General features: G+C 42.9%; 1 protein-coding gene across 1 annotated transcript in view; it reads right to left on the bottom strand.

The window, feature by feature from the left end:
* Positions 1-17,077, bottom strand: part of NTF3 (neurotrophin 3) — a 58,037-nt gene extending 40,960 nt beyond the window's left edge. Inside the window, exon 1 of the mRNA XM_032689090.1 lies at positions 16,920-17,077. Within this exon, the coding sequence (XP_032544981.1) occupies positions 16,920-16,937 (18 nt within the window). The 5' untranslated portion in view covers positions 16,938-17,077. The remainder of the gene's footprint in view (positions 1-16,919) is intronic.
* Between the last annotated feature and the right edge of the window lie 506 nt (positions 17,078-17,583).

Raw genomic sequence — 17,583 nt, 5'->3', positions numbered from 1 at the left:
ACAACAAGGGTCAGAGTTACTAAAAGTCTTTCATGAAATGGGAAGGGAAGTAAACAAAACTGTTAAATCATCATCTGATTATGTTGATGGAGATGTAGTGCAGAAGTCTGATACAGCCATTCTTTTTCTGTGCCTCTAAACAATTTTGAAAAACAAACCCCTTGATTTTGACCATTAAAGATGGTTTCAATTTCTCTCTTTGCAACAGAGGAATGCAGTGATGCCTTTTTCCTTAATTCCTTTTTCTGTCTAAGTTCTGTCTAACCAGCATCAAGGCACAGTGCATTGTAGAAGGAGAAAAATGAGGAAAAGTAGATTATATGTAAAGCATGAGAGCAGAAAGATGATGAGAAAATAGAGATGCCAAAGGTCCTTAAAGAGCCTAACCTTTTCTGAAGTCAAGAAGAAGGGATTCAAACAGGAGTTTGTCTTCTCACAAAAATAAGGAATGCATTGAAAAAGGACATGAGCAACAATAATTGTGTCATTTATGTCTTGGGGGCTTGGTCAGAGGTCATAGATTTCCTTCATACCATGGCATTAGGAGAGGAAGAGCAAGACAGTGACTGCCCTGTGGTAAAGAAATTTTGAAAGGTATCAGCATCACATAAAATTTAAAAAAAAAATAAAAATTGGTGGGACAGAAGTTTTTTTACACCACATGTTTGAGGCTTTTTCAATCAAATAGGAAATTTCAGAGCAGTTTGTGGCCCCCATCTGTTAAGATGGTGCTGGGGCACAGAGGCATCAAACTGAGAAAAAGAAAACTACAAACTCCTGATCTATGTTTAGGGGGAGAAAAAAAGTAATGAAAAGTTGCCAGGTTGCACAGCAGAAACAAAACAAATTGCATGTTTTGGAGGAAAAGCAGGAGACGGCCACAGCTGACTGGGTTACCAAACCACAAACCCATAGGAACATGCAGACAGAGAAGATAATTGAGGACTACAAGCAAAATTTGACAAAAGGCAATCAGAGCCAGCTTGTAAAAGAAGCATAAAGGATTTCATTATGCATGGAAAAACAGTACCAGTTTGTGCAGTTCCAGCTTTTGGAAAGATTTGTTTTGCAACTAAGAAGCGAAATTGTTCTGCAAAAGATGGCAAAAGAGGGTTAAGGGTATTCATCAAGAAATTCAGAGTGTGAGCATTCTGTGCGGCTGAAGAAAGGAAGTATTGATTGAAACTGTTGGATAACTTTATATATACATATACATATTAGAGTCATAGAAGCATAAACTGGTTTGGATTGGAAGGGACCTTAAAGATCATCCAGTTCCAACCCCCTACCATGGGCAGGGACACCTTCCACTAGCCCAGGTTGCTCAGAGCCCCATCCAGCCTGGCCTTGGACACTTCCAGGGATGAGGTAACCACAGTTTCTCTGGGCAGCCTGTGCCAGGGCCTCACCACTCTCACAGGCAGGAATTTCTCCGTAATATCCAATCTAACCCTACTCTCTGTCAGTTTGAAGCCATTCCTCCTTGTCTTGTCACTCCAGGCCCTTGTAAATAGTCTCATTCCTGTGAATCCTAACTAGAACTTTCTGACTTACAGATTTTGCCCTTGTATCCAGGTTAAAGTTTGAAATGATGGAAAAGCCTCAAGGAATGCTATGATGTTATGTGAAGGTGTTTAACTCCAGAGTTGTCTCTAAGCTATTTTAAGAGATACTCTGGGGTACTTCTTTAAGAGAAGTAGGTACACAGAAGTGGAAGATGTGAGGAAGAGATGCAATATATTTACCTCAAAAGAGTGTAGGAAAATTGAAACATGAACAAAAAAGCTTTTAAAAAAGTGGAATTCATGTCACCAATGATGGTGAGTTCACAGAACTTAGATCTGGGCCAAGGTTGGCACAGGTTCCCTATTTGTATTTTTGGGGGTCTGCATTACCAGTCTCATTATTTGCTGAAGGTGTGTTGTTTGCTCAAATGTCCTTCAGGGGAAAGTTTAAAACAAGGACACCTACACATGTAGTCATAAGATTAAAGCCAGAGGTGGTGTGAATTCTCAAAATTGAAATGCAAAGAAGAAAAAAAAAAAGGAAATCTACTAAGTTAAGGAACATGAAATCTTCATTCTTGTTCTGTGTCCAGTCAGTGCACACGTTGACATATATATGCACACATAAGTATGTGTACACATAAATATCTCTTATATATATATATATATTAATATATACACAAATAATTTCCAATATTTAAATCAGAAAAGACAGTGAATCAGACCCTATCCAGAGACTGAACTGCTCTGTGATGGTTTATATGTTTCTAATTTCCCACACAAAGATTTACAGGTGCTATATTTCCATTTCAAACTGTTGTAAGAACAGGGTCCAAATTAACTACAAATAAATTTTAATTGACATAATAATAAAAGATTAGGACAGAGCTAATGGACTTTAACTGAAATGAAGACTACAGTGTTAAAAGTAGCGTCGGGAAGACCAAGGCAGAGAATTTCCTGTGGCATAAGAGGTAAGTCTTCAAACTCATTTCTTTCATATTTTGTACCTAAATGTGTAGTTTTCAAGATAGCTGAACAATTAAGAGACAAAGAGATACTGAAAAAAAAGCCTTTGCAAAATCATTTATCCTTAGTGTAATTTAGGCCTTGTTGACACTAGGTTTTGATGTTGATAATTGGCAAAGCTGGCTGGCAATGAACAAACTTGACACCTGGCTCTCTTCATACTAATCTTTCAGTCTTTCCAGATGGCAGAGTTTACTTTTGTTCCCATCTGTTCCTTTTCAGTAAGAAAAAGGAAGGGAAAACCAAAATTGCTAAAACATTTTATGGCTTTTAAAAGTATCTTTGAGGTTCTTTTCAAGTCCTTTATTCTGGACCACATTCCAGTGCAAGGCTGGTGATGGCACCTATGATTATTTCCCTCAGATCAAAGGTAAAACGCTGGTTTCAAATTTCATATTTTGCCTGAGATAATTCATCTGGATGAAATACATGGATGGAAAAACTGAAAGGGCTGGAGTCACCTCATCAGCACTTACTTGCAAAAAGCATAGAGAAAACAAGCAAGGAAGCAAACAAACAAGAGTAGTATCAGGCTTGTGATTAGCCAACATTTGGTGCCATCTCACAGTAGACAGGTCAGAGCAGAATTTCAGATGAAACTTTGCTAGTTCAGATCTGGAAAACTGTTTCTACACTGAGAAAACTTTTTGTTTGTTTGTTTGTGCAGAAACAACCACTCATTTCCCTGGTTATTTCTAATAGTTTCTCTGTTGAGTTCTCAGGTCTTGACTCTGGTCTAAATTTTTACTGCCTCAAGATGAACTTATTCCCTGGGGATCCATTAGGTTTCTTCCATGTAAGTGGGGTCAGAAATAGGCCTATGTTAAGCTAGTTATCTCCAGAGCTAGCAACTGGCTATTCAAGAAAATTTAGTAGGAGGAAAACAGAATCTGATGGATGGGAAAAGAGAAAAAAAAACCCAAAGTGAAATCCATCAATGGAAATCTGCCAGGTAACCAGGAAATAATTTTGGATGCTACTTTGTAGTCTATAAGTTTCCATGTATTACTAAAAAATATCAGTTAATCAGTAAAACATTCAGAAAACAATTAGAAGAAACAAGTCTCCCCAAATAGCCATAAATATTTAGGGATATTAATAAATCAAAATGAAAATAATCAAATATATGGACCTTACTGAAGGAAGATTGTGGTGCCCATATGTACTCTGCTCTTGTGAGACCCCACCTGGAATATTGCTCCATTTCTGGTGCACCCAAAATAAGAAGAACCTGGAACTGTTGGAGCAAGTCCAGAGGAGGCCATGAAGTTGATAAGGGGATTGGAGTACCTCCCCTATGAAGCCAGGCTGAGAAGGTTGGGGATGTTCAACCTGGAGGAAAGAAGGTTGTGTGGAGGCCTTACAGCACCTTCCAGTATCTGAAGAGTACCTTCCAGTACCTCTCCACCCTACAAGGAGAGTGGAGAGGGACTTTTCTTCAGGAATTGTAGTGACAGGACAAGGGGCAATGGCTTCAAACCAAAAGAAGGGAAGTTTAGGTTAGATATACAGAACAAATTATTTACTGTGAGGGTAGTGAGGCCCTGGAATAGGTTGACACAAGAGAAGTTGTGGAAGACCCATCCCTGGAAGTGTTGAAAGCCAGGTTGGATGGGGCTCAGAGCAACCTGGGCTAGTGGAAGGTGTCCCTGCTCATGGCAGGGGGTTGGAATGAGATGGTCTTTAAGGTCCCTTCCAACTCAAGCGATTCTGTGATAGCGAGAAGCTGATTACACCTTTCTCTTGCCAGTGCTTTGGCACAGTTCCTGTAGAGGACCAAGAAGATTTCTAACTCCAGTCATCCTAAAAGATCATGTTGCCCTGAGGGAACTGGACACAGGCTATGGCTTATTTCAGGTGTCCCACCAAGCAGCCTGATTACCTGAGAGGACCCTCAGTGTTTGCATTGACCTGGCGGAGGAAGGGACCACTGCACACAGCGGGATGTATTAACATCAATCTGCAGAGTGTTTCTGGCAATCTGTTCCTGGAGATCTCTGCAATGTCATCGAAGCAGAAATAAGGCTACTTCTCCTGGTGCAGTTTTGCTAATAGATTGGAGGATCTGGAGGCTCTCCATAAGCAAAGGTGCAGGCATCTTAATTTGTATAAAGTTACCTTCTTGAATTCTGTCACGGTTGTTTCTGGGCTACAGATACATCAATTATCTTTCGGAGATGGTGCTAAACCTCTCACAGACTCACAAAATCATTTAGGTTTTGAAGGACCTCCAGGATCACCAAGTCTGACCAGTGCCCGATCCCCACCTTGTCACCCAGCCCAGAGCACTGAGTGCCACGTCCAGTCATTTCTGGGACCTCCAGGGATGAGGACTCCATCACCTCTCTAGACAGCCCCTTCCAATGTCTAATCACCCTTTCAGTGAAGAAATTCTTTGTGATGTCCAACCCAAACCTTCCCCTGGCACAGCTTGAGGCCATTTCTTCTTGTCCTGTTGCCTGGGAGAAGAGACCAACCCCACCTGGCTTACAACCTCCTTTCAGCAGAAGGTGATGAGGTCTCCCCTGAGCCTCCTTTTCTCCAGGCTAAACACCCCCAGCTCCCTCAGCTGCTTCTCACAGGACTTGTGCTCCAGACCCTTCCCCAGCTCCACTGCCCTTCTCTGGACTCACTCCAGCCCCTCAATGTCCTTCTTGAAGTGAGAGGCCCAGGACTTGAGGTGCAGCCCCACCACTGCAACCTCTTTCTTTTGAGAAAGGGCTGTTCTCCACGAACAAGTTAGTTATTAAAATATTTCTGTTACTCTCAACAATGATACCTTTTATTTTCACTTCTTCCTCAAAGAATGCCATCACAAAAAATGATCTCTAGAAGTTAACTAAAGAAAAATTAAATGGGAACCAAACTGCTACTCTAAAAAGGTCTGTTGCCAGTTGTCCTACTGCCATCCAGGACTGTGTTGTTGCTAACAACTGTACATGGGAAAGCACTCAATACTGTAGTAATGAATGGCACTCAAGTTGGATGGGGGATGGCACGAAAATTTTAAGTGGAGTGGTGGAAGCCCAGTCACTTGATGAATTTAAAATTAGATATGACAGAGCTTTGAAGAATATGCTATCTGGCTGGCTGGGATCTTAGAACCACAGACCATATTAGGAGATATTAGACTGTGCTAGGAGATAGATTTTGTTGGGTTTAATTCTCCAGTCCAGAGGAATTTCACTTTACCTTCCAAGCCCAGCAGCTTTCAGACTCTCTTGTGGAGGAACAATATCGTGCTCTTGGTTGTTCCAGGTTAACAGGCTTCCCTGGTGTTATCCTTGCAGCTCCAAGTACCAGTTCCCTGGTCTGTGGATGGCTGGTGTCTTTAACAGCCAACAGATGGGTCAACAAGGACACTGGGTTTTGAGCAAGGGGGAAGCCTGCCAGCTTTTTAAACTTTGGCGTCCACGGGGGCTTAGTTGAGATTTAGTAGAACAAACAGGGGAATGCTTTGTTTTGGAGGAACTGACAAATGCCAGCAAAAAAAGAAAACAACAAAGAAAAGGATTTATTGCAATTTTTCTGAACAAATATACCAGTGATCTAATATAAGCATATTTTCCCCCCTCTCTGATTTTTGTGTTTCATCATACTAAAAGGTTTTGGATGTGCATTCATTGTTTGGGAAAAAAAACAACAAATATTCAAATTCAAGGTTACAGACTCATTAATTTTAGTAGGATCCCCTGGGTGCAGCTGAGGGCAGAATTTGGCCTGCAGTCAGGTGGGTTTCCGAGTTTGCTCAGCTGGGGACCCCTGATTCTATGTCAATCAGAAATAAATGCATTGGGTTCAGTGGATGTGCTGGTGTCAAACCAGACACTGAGTCAGTGAAGGCACAATCTGAACTGGAGATGCAGAGAAAGATTGAGGCAAACAAATGAACTCACCAACGAACAACTAAACCAACAAAATTTGCTTAATGGTGGTTCAAAGGACTGATAACACTAAAAATTCGTCAGCTCTTATTTCAGACAAATGAGGCAAATGAGAGCAACTTATGACAGAAGTGTAAAATTAACAGGAAGATTTCTTAGTAAAGATAGAAAAAAAAAAGAGAAAAATCACTGGACTTTAAAAACATATCTGTTTCCCCAAAACGCAAACTCTTCCAAGGGAGACCACTCCCTATCCTAGCAGATGTGAAAAGCAGCTTTAGCTTCTCAGGGCAAGATTTAAATCCATGAAGCTTTTGTTTGTTTTTGTTTTGTTTCATTAAAATAACACAACAACAACAACAAAAGCTCCACCTGAAACTCATCTCATAGCAGTATTTAGATTGTTTTACTTTTCTCAGAGACTTAAACAGTTACCCTTTCAACAAAAAACTAAACATAGTTCTTGAGTGTTTCAAACATATAGAGGCAATTTGAACACAGAAATGGAACCTCTCAGCAGAAAAGAAAAAAAAAAGTTTCTTCCCCGATTGCTTCATGAACAGCTTTTGCATTAATACGTTGTTCTAAGTCCATATAGAGCCCATGTAGGAAGAAAGACATATTAAGTTAATATTTCCTAAAGGTGTTCCAATATGGTGAGATGTTTGCCATCTCTCTCAGGAGGAGTTTTATTCCATAAAAGTCATAGAATCATAAAATGGTTTGAGTTGGAGGGGACCTTAAAGATCACCCAGTTCCAACCCCCTACCATGGGCAGGGACACCTCCCACTATCCCAGGTTGCTCAGAGCCCCATCCAACCTGGCCTTGGACACTTCCAGGGATGGGGCAGCCACAGCTTCTCTGGGCAACCTGTGCCAGGACCTCACCAACCTCAAGGGGAAGAATTCTTTCCCAATATCCAGTCTAAACCTCCTCTCTGTCAGTTTGAAGCCATTCCTCCTTGTCCTGTCGCTCCAGAGATGTTATAATACCACTCATTGCTCATCAGATGAAAATGTCTTCCCCCTTTTTTTTCATAGAATCATAGCATATCCTGAGTTGAAAGGGACCCACAAGGATTATCAAGTCCAACTCCTGGCCCTGCACAGGGCACCCCAACAATCCCACCATGTGCCTGAAAGCACCGTCCAAACGCTCCTTGAGCTCTGTCAGGTTTGGGGCCGTGACCACTGCCCTGGGGAGCCTGTTCAGTGCCCCACCACTCTCTGGGGGAAGAAACTTTTCCTAGTACCTTACCTAAACCTCTCCTGACACCACTTCAAGCCATTCTCTCAAGCCCTGTCCCTGGTCACCAGAGAGCAAAGCTCAGTGCCTACCCCTCTGCTTCCCCTCCCAAGGAAGCTGCAACTGCAGTGAGGTCTCCCCTCAGTCTCCTCTTCTCTAGCTGAACACACCAAGAGACCTCAGTCGCTCCTCATACAGTTTCACCTCTTATTTTAAAAAAGAAATTTATTTTGTTCAAAATCTTGAAGGATCTCACTTCTTCCAGCCTAAGTCATTCGGGTTTTTTTATGTTACTAAAGAAATTGGTGCTTGAGAGAGAACTGAAATTAGAGGGCAACTATGTGAGACCTCTGGTGGTCAGGAAGGACCAGTTGGGACCACTGTGAGGGAGTCTGGCCTGAGCATAGATGCTGTTTGTGTGAGTGACAGAGCTGAGGTGGATGTGAAATACATCAGAACACCGTTGTGATGACAAGATCACAGAATCATAGACTGGGATGGATTGGAAGGCACAGCAAAGATCATCTCATTCCAACCCCACTGCCATGGACAGGGACACCTTCCGTTAGACCAGTTTGCTCAGAGCCCCATCCAACCTGGCCTTGGACACTTCCCTGAGAGGAAAGAAGGCACAATTTGTAGAAAAATTCCAAGAGTTGGTGAATGCAACAAAGAGCAAAACTATGGCAATCTTACATGACATAGAGGGAGGGCAAGGGCAGTGCTAGGAAGGGCAGGAGAGGAAGACAAAAAAATCAGATGCCAACCACATATTGACCTCTTCCCATTCACATTCTTGCATGTTTACACTGTCCCTGCACATATGGACATTCAGCTTATACGTGACTCCCTTTTAATCTGCAAAATAAACCTGGATGCAAGACATAAAACAGGAGGCTGGTAAAAGTAGTGCAGTTGGAGCAGTGTCTGGTGACCTCACACTCCTTTCAGTTGTGTCATTGAGCAGTCTGAAAGCATTAAAGGGTAAAGCTGAAATAAAATGGAACAGGGGAGAAGGAATGGGCTGTAAAGGTTAGAAAAAAATTTTATATAGAAGGACAGAGATTGGTTAGAAAAATGGGCAGAGAATAAGAGATTCAGAGGAGAAGAGCCTAAGATAATAGATCTAGGGAAAATCAATTCAGAGCACCTGTATTAAATTTCAGGGAGGAAGCTGGAAAGGCATAATATTGAAAATTAGCTAGCTGTGATTTAAACAATGAATTAGTGATATATTTATTAGACAGATGTTCTTTTACAGTAGAAGGAAGAGAGGGAAAAGAGAAATAGAGAGTGCAAAAGTCAGTGTAATTACAGAAGGCAGACAAAGAAACGAAAGAGTTCTCCTGTTTTTGCTACATCACCTTTATTCCTGAATACTCTAGTGCCAAAAAGTTGTGAATGAAATTGAGGGAAGTCAGAAAACTGAAAAAAGTATAATTAAAAAATAGATGACAAAGTTTAAAGAAGAAACCCCAACATATTAATTCCGTAAGATAAAGAATGCAATTAAACAAAGCTTAAGTCAATTATTTGAGGAATATATTTAGTAAACAGTGACAAGGAAGGAACGTTGCTCAAGATGTTGGGAGATCCAAGTGGAATAACATGCAAATGTGTATAAACAGCAAAGAAAACGTATCCTTTCAGGAGGATTTTTTTTATGCTGTGGAATTTTCTGCATCATTCATTTGGAAAGTCAGTCATGTAAAACAAAACTGTGCAAATTATTTAAGAAATGAGTGGAGGATTTTTTTTTTCTTATCACAGGAGCTGAAAACACTGAAGTGAATAAATATTTTATAGCTTTTGGATATACAAATTCAGGAAAGACCCCCCACCATGTGAAATGACATATCCTTCTTAATGGCTGTGGGTTTGTTATGTAGTCCAGTGCAAGGTAAAATTTCTCTGTTTCTAAGGTGGAGTTTATTTTCACTGCTACCTTGCAGTTTGGTTTTGTGCATACCACATGCTAGGACTGTGTAGGAAAGTGCAGGGAATGCTACAGAAAGGACACATGGAGACATGTTTGCACATTCTTCCAGAGCATTTCTTAAATATTTCTGTTGTAGCCATTGCATCTAAGGAACGCTTTTTTTATTTCTTACCTCAACTGACTATATATTATTTATTTTATTCCCCTAAGACATCACTCTTATCATTATCATTTAGCGTTTCTGAAACCAATCTCATCACAGACCTCACCATTTAGTGGTACTATGAGTTTATCTCACATACAGCACACTGGGGAAACTGGTGAAATGTCTCCCTCAGATATACAAGGTCTGTATGTGATTTGGCTAGAAGCAGAAACAAAACATTGCCCAAATCCCATTTCTTAAGGAGATAGAGTCTGATTTTGTGGCAAGTGTGTCCACCTCCTGGTTGAGGTAGAAGCCACAGGAGAGGATGCTATCTTAGAACTTGTCTAATCACAGAGCTATTCAGAAGCAGCTGTTGGGTTTAAATTTCATGCTCACAACCTGAATTCACTTCAGAGCGTAGACAGGCCTTTAAAAATTCACATAGAGCACAAAGTACTTCTTCCTTCTGCAACTCTACAGTTCACTGCCAGTTACCTCTGACTATATCGATTTAGACTTCTGGCAAATGTGGGTGATATTTTGTAGGGCATTGCCTAGAAATACATATTTTTGAATTAACTAGATTAACACTTTCTCACATGCTAACTCAGCTGATGTAAGATAAAACATGCAAGATCTATAGCAGGGGCAAACTCAAAATAAAGGAATTTATTGCTGGAAGGAGTGAAAGAGCAACTGAGAAGAAGCCCATTTATTGCAGTGGTTCCATTATGGGTAACATGCACAGTGGAAGCCCAGGAAATGTTGGAGGAGTGCTGCAAATCTTTCCTTGTAGGATGCAATTCCCCAAGAGCGTTTCCATCACCTCTGGTGTGGGTTTGATATAGACAACACAGAAGGACCTTGTTCTACAGAATCTGCATATTTACATGGTTAGGAAGTGGTGACTCCTTCTGAAGTACCAGCAGACTGGCAACGAGCCATGTACACTGTTTTCCCAGCGCTGCCTGATGGAGACATGGAATACTCTGTTATCCTTTCCATGTGCATTGAAATGCAACCAGTGAATTACTTCTCTGAGCCACAGGTAACTCCCAACAAACTTTGTTTCAACATGTTCAGACACACAATCTTCCCCAACACACCAACCTCCTCATTCACACACATCTTCATCGCACATTCCCTCAGATGGAAATTCTGAACACCAGCTTAGAAGCCAAATTGGGAAAGACCCTTTCGCCTGTGCGTGAAAAGGTGAAGAGAAGAGAGAGGCAGAGAAAGATAAGAGAGGGAGGAGTGTATGGTCCTACTCTGACCTTTCAAATTCTTGCTGCCCTGAAGGAAAGGGCCACCTTGCTTAGTTTACTTGGACAATGTGAAGAAAGGAGACTTAACTGAAGTGGATGCTTGAGTGTGGTATTTCTTTTAAGGGAAGTATAATCTTCCTTGAGGCTTTCTGTGGGGGAGTCCCTCTCCCCTGTGGGCATGATACAATCAGGAACGTAGCTGTGTGTATTCCCTCTAGCACTCATTGCACAACCTTGAAACTACTCCACATCCACCCTTATGGCTTCTCCCTTCACACGCACATCCCATCTGTCCCCTCGGAAAGTGCCTTAACCCCACATCCCCCACCGACAGATGCACGAACACTCTCCCACACAGGAACAGCTGCCATCCACCTCTGTCATCCCTGCCCACGCCACTCTGCTCTCCACTGTCCACTCCCAGTCACCACCAGGGGACACACACACATGGCCCTGCACCAGCAAACATCTGCAGGGACACCCAGATGTCCCAGCCCTTGCAAACAGATTTCTCTGGCTGTGTCATGGCTGTGAAGGAGTCCAGGCAGGCACAAACACCCCCCACACAGCTCAGTTGCTCTTGCTTTGATCCCCTTCCTGCAACAATCCAGAAGGAATTGTAGCCATCAGTCCCTTTTCCTTTTCTCAGCCAGCTGGTAGGTTGATGCCATGGTTTGGTTTTTATTTTCCCAGAGGCCAGGCCATCACCCTGGGTCACACTGGTGGCAGTGGGCTGAGCAGGCTGTGGTCTGTGGTTCATCCAAGTTGAATCCCAGTGTCTGGGACTGCATCTCCCCCTCATGGACAAATGCTCCACTGTTCTTCCACCTTCGGCCTGCCATGATGGGAAGTTCACTCCCACCACAGGAGAAAGGTGCTTTCTGCAGACAACAACCAGCTGCAAGCACTGCCAGGAAAACTATCCAGCTGGAGAGCTTGAGCTGGACTCCACAGTGGGAAACAAGTGTAAAAAACCTAGGACAATGGGTTCCCTACACAACCCATGGCTACACAAACACTAATTGTCTATTATTTTACAGCGTGCTTATCTTTTTTAGCAGGAATGGATCCTTGGAATAAACAGGAAAGGGACCCACGAACCACGATCCAAGTGACTGATGGTATGCAAGGTCTGGGCTCAGAGGCTTCAACTTTTAAGCTTTGAGGTTCTTTGTGATCGGTCTGACTTCTTCCAGTGCCAGTCTCCCAGGATTACTCACAATCTTGTGACCGGCTATGGGTGGAAATGAGCACTTTCCTACCCAGTGTAGGGCAGTACTTAAGAAGACACTGAAGCCTTAGGCAAGCTGGACAATTTGAAGATGTTCGTAGAACACATTTGAAGAACAGATGCATTTGTTTTGAAGGGAAAGAAGTTCTTAGTGTTTCTCTCTCACACCCAAGATGTATCCCATGTTTTCAACCTTCAACCAACTGCAGTGCTTCAAGCCATGCATAAAGCTAGTCCTGTTTCCTTTGACTGACACCTGTAGTGCTTATGTGCACTTCAACCCAATGGTTGTTCATCCAAGAACCTTGTTAACTACCTAGTAGCCCTGTTAAATTGTCCCAGAGAAATCCCCCTGCCTTTTTGTGCCAGCAGCACTGAAGTTTTAACTCACAAAAATAAGCTACGTTAATATGCTTCAAAATGAAGCTGGTTTAAATATTGTAGTTAGACATACTAGGATTTTCTCAGGATTATTCAGCAGTTTTTCACAAAAAAAAAACCAGCAAAAAAAATCTCTGGAGGAGCATCTGCTTACTGTGCAAGTCAAGCAGAAGGTAAGTACCTCTAGCACACGTTCGGTGCTACCCACGCACCAAACCATTTTCTCTGTTAGTCATCTTTCCCTACCCTCCTTCTAAATGCAAACATTGCTTTCTTAGCACTCACGAAACTCACCTCTGTGCTGTGCCTTACATAACCGATTTCGACACGGAGCGTTGTGCCACAAGCGCAGTGGACACGTGATCCTCCAGTCAGCCTCTGAAAGCCATCTTACCCCCCAGCATGGCTTCCTGGGTGGGTGTTTGCAACTTCAAGGCCCTTGCTGCACTCCAGGACTCTTACATGCCCCTAAAGGGTTTCAGCTTCTTCCTGTGTTGTTCTCATCTCGTGCTCGCCTCTGCAACTCCACCAGTCACACAAACACAACACTCACTGGGCATAACTGTCGCCGACCCTCACACAGAACCAGCATCCCATATATCCATGCACTTATCGTCAGTGACTATATGGATTTACCTGTGCCTCTTGCTTTCTCTCCCCTTTCACTGAACTCCCAGTCTGCCCTCATTCTGCATGCACGTAGGGCCCCTTGCACACTCAGCCTGCCTTAAACTAAGAGGCAGATAACTACAGATGGCTTAAACCATCATAAACTTTTTCTCACTCCTCATCACTCTTCCCTCCCCCATAAGCAGTTTTCCTTCTCCCAGGCCCCACACCCAGGTCTGCAATCCTCACCTGTGCTTCCCTCATTTATTCAGAGCATGCTATGTGCACAAATCTCTCTTATCAGGCACAGCTTTTCACTCCTTTCACCTTTGTTTCCACAGCCCTCGCAAGCAGGCACGGGCTGACAGGTACCTTCCTCCCTTACACACCATTGTGTGTCAACCTACACTGAGCTTCTCACCCCTTGTAACATGAACTGTCATTCCCATTCACTTCCACTTCATGCTCTACAGCTCCCAACTCCACTCTCCTCCCCGCAAACTTCACACTTTACTTCTGACCTTAGAACAGCCATGTGGCTTATACAGCCCTCCAGGTAGTTTTCCCTCCCATTCCTTCTCCTCCCACCCCTTGATATCTTTAGTCATTTCTCCACGAGCACATTTGTTCCATTCCCTCTCGTTGTTTCGCTTAGCCAGTACCTACCACAGAGATATAAACACATTTGCTACGTCTGTTGTAACAGAAAATTGCTCTTTTATTTTTTGTGTGTGTATGTGTTCTCCTCCTCCCACAGTCTTCACATTATTCCTTACTCACCATTTTTTGGCCTCAAATGATTTCCCTGTAAAAAATTGCCAGTTCTTTCCCTGTGTTACTCCACCTGCCCAGTCAGGAGGCATCCTCTGTTCTACTGACCAAACCACTACTGCACCATTGTATTATTTCCTCTCTTTACCTTCTAAGCAATACAATCCTAAATTTCCTTTCACCCTCTGCTCTTTTGCCCTGTGTCTCCTCTAAACCACCTCTTGCTGAGGTATCTTTACAGAAAACCCAGCTCTTCATTTCTTCCTCATTCATGCCTCCTACATTCCTTAATTTTTCCCCATTCTCATTCTTCTCAACACCTGCCACGTCTTTATATTCTTGTTCACCCTGCCCCTATGATTTCCACTATCTTGAATATTTCTTCACAGCACCTTCCCATGGCTTTTCCTTCAGTTCCGTCTCTCCCTTGTATTCGGTCAGCACACTCCTGCAGGTTTCCAACCTCCTCTGAAATTTCTCAAATCAGCTACCCCTTCTCATACTTATGGGACCCTATATCCCTTTCCCCTCATATCACCCTATCTCCATCCAGCTCATTTTTTCCTCTACATTCCTGTTCTCAGCACATGTTTCCACCACCATGCAAGCCTCCCCTTTCATAGCACCTTCCTTGTAAACACATCCTCGTATCTATTTCTTGACAGAATCAAAGGTGTCTCCTTCTGACGCCCCCCACGAGCATCATGTAGCCGATTATTTTCCATACCTCTCTCCAAATAGCCAATAGTTCACATTTTAATTCCTCCTCCAAACATCCTTTGTGCCCTGCGCTTTCACCTTTCTCCCTCCACTCCCACTCCATACCCAACCTCCCCCTTGCAGACCCTGGCACCCTTGTTTGTCCCTTTCATATCCTCACCCAGCCTCCAGTCTGTACCTTTTGCCATCTCTCTCAAGTGTTACTTCCCCTTCCGAGCTTCTACACTTTTTTCCACCCACAAAGATCTTCTTTTTCCAGTTGACTTGTAGCAGTTTCCTTTTTGAGTTGACCACCTTTGCACAGCTCACCTGCCCTTATCACCCGATGTACAACAATAATACAGAGCACCTTATTCCTGATATATAATACTTTCCCTTCAGACTCCTTTTCTATATCTTTATATGTAAAATTTCATTTTTCTTTCCCTGAGAAAAAAAAAAAAAGAAAAAAACCAAACAACCCACAACAGAACAAACCAAACGAAACCTCTGAAACCTACGTGTTTTGCTTGCCTCAACATACAGCACCCTTCTCCACAAAGCACTCCCCTCCTGGCTCTGCTGGTCCATCCTCTTCTCCCCGTGTTTTGGGTCCACCACCTGCAATCATGCCTAGTTTTCCTCCCCCCTCTCACACTCACACACAGAGCTCCTGGTACTGACACGTGTATCTAAGACCAGTCTTTTTACTACTAGCAGCTGGAACCATGCTGAACTCCCTTCCATTCTCTGCTGCTTTTGTCTGCCTTGACACAAAGCAAGGCTTTTTTTTGCCTTTTTTTTTTTTTTAATTATTATTAGATTTTCCTTTTTCTTACATCCCATTTTTAGGTGTTTCTTGCACCACTCCTCCACAGATCACGTATTTCTGTGCCTGAGAATGTCTCTCCTATTTGTCTGAATATTTTCCTGAAGGTACAATGTAAAGGCAAAACTTTAAATACCATTTCCACTCCTCATGCAACAAATCACACAAGCCTGAGAGCAAAGAGTGCTTTCTGAAAGGTTGTAGCTCATAACAATTGCCTGGACCATATAACACACATCCCTGTCTATTTAAAAAGGGGGGAGGGGGGAGAAGCAACCCCCCTCACACTCACAGAGTCATCTCTAAATAACTGGTTTTGCAATATAGGAACCAGAGAATGTGCACATAGCAGCCCTATTCAATCCAAAATATCCATCTCTCCAGATACTGCATATTTATAGTTCAGGAGATAGGACCAACACAGAGCTTTCCCGTTTATTTTAATGAAGGATTAAGAACTGATCAGAAAACTATCTGAACCATTCAAGGACTTTTTCCCCTCTTGGCTAAGAGCAGTTTGGTGTCTCCATGAGGACTCGCCAGTAACTGACGCTCTAAGCTGCATTTCAGCTGTTTAGATGAGAAACAGCTTTCTATTTTGCTCTCTATATGTGTGTCTACGTTGATTAGTTGTGTGCTGCATTCCTAGAAGGAACTTAGCAAATGCTGGAACCTGCAGCGTAGGAATAGTTTCCCTGCCATCCTAGCACAGAGTGAGTGTTTCTTTTCCACCTAGACACAGATGTGCAGGGAGTCTTTTGATCTCCGGTTCCTCGCAGAGAATTTAGTGTTTGGGTTTGAGGAGAATGAGGATTGATTCAGAGGTCATGAATAGGGTTTCCAGTGTCTGGCACGCACACACACAAAAAAAAAGAAAGCTCCAGTGAAGCTGGTTACCTGAGACAGACGAGGTCTAGAAATTGGGAATTTTGACTTTGCTTGTCAGGGGCTCTAACTTTGCCGGAGGGCGAGCGTGCTACATACTGAGGCTGGTTCTTGCAAACCCACGGTCAAGACTTTCAATGCCTTTTGTTATATCTGAACTTGCTCATTTCCCTCTTAAAAAAAAGAGTCTCCTTTGCTTTTGCTTCTTAAATCAGACTCCTTTAGCACCTTGTATTTCTCCTCTGCTGTTTTCTTGCCAGGGACCCAAACAACAGCGTGAGGAGCCGCAGGAGAGGGGAACCTCAGGACTAAACTGTAGGGCAAGTAGGGGTGGGGGAAGGAGGAGGCACAATGGGAAAGGCAACATGTGGGACAGATCTACTGCTTACAAGACCCTCACCTCCTCCCCATTATACTTCTTTAAAAGACCCCTCTCCCCCCCTCCCCTCCCCGCCCTCTTAGGACCCTATTAGAAAACGTCAAATTTCCCTTACCGTGGTAGGAGTAACCATGGCATCCGTGTGAATGTTTCCAGAAAAGTCGACATGAAGAGAAAGGTGGATGTAAATACGTTCATTCAAAGTCCCAAAGTTGGTCTGCTTGGGTTGTGCAGAGTTGCTCTATGGGAGAGGAGCCTTAAACTCTGAGTCCCGTGAACATAATCTGCTCGATTATAACAAACCAGCTCAGCCAGATGGCTCTGTGCTCCGTGGATTAACCCCTTTATTGCCACACTCTGCTTTCTCTACCTACCTCGCCTGGCTGGGGAAATTCAGAGAATAGGGCATTTTTTTGAAAATGATAAAACTGTCGTAAAGGTCATTTTTCCCCTAAAAAACCCATCTTGTACCTATTTTCTTCTCTTTTCTTTTTTTTTTTTTTTTTTAATCTGATTGACGGCCTTATTCCTCTTCCTGGCAAAATCTTTTCATATTATTAAGAACAGTATTAGCACCAGGGAACATTTTAGAGAATTCTTTTGTTAAATCATAACCATCTCTTCCAGACTGCAATTCTCAGAAGATGAGTATTTTATTGCAGGAATGTCTCTGTGTTTGCACTCTAATGGTCCATGCACTCCCCCCGCCCCCACCCCCCTCTCCCCCACGCTCTCTCTGTCTCCCACATGCACACTGACACACATGCACACATTTTGCT

This window comes from Chiroxiphia lanceolata, chromosome 5 (assembly GCF_009829145.1).
Source record: "Chiroxiphia lanceolata isolate bChiLan1 chromosome 5, bChiLan1.pri, whole genome shotgun sequence".
Classification (NCBI taxonomy): Eukaryota; Metazoa; Chordata; class Aves; order Passeriformes; family Pipridae; genus Chiroxiphia; species Chiroxiphia lanceolata.
This window is presented reverse-complemented; position numbering and strand designations above follow the sequence as displayed.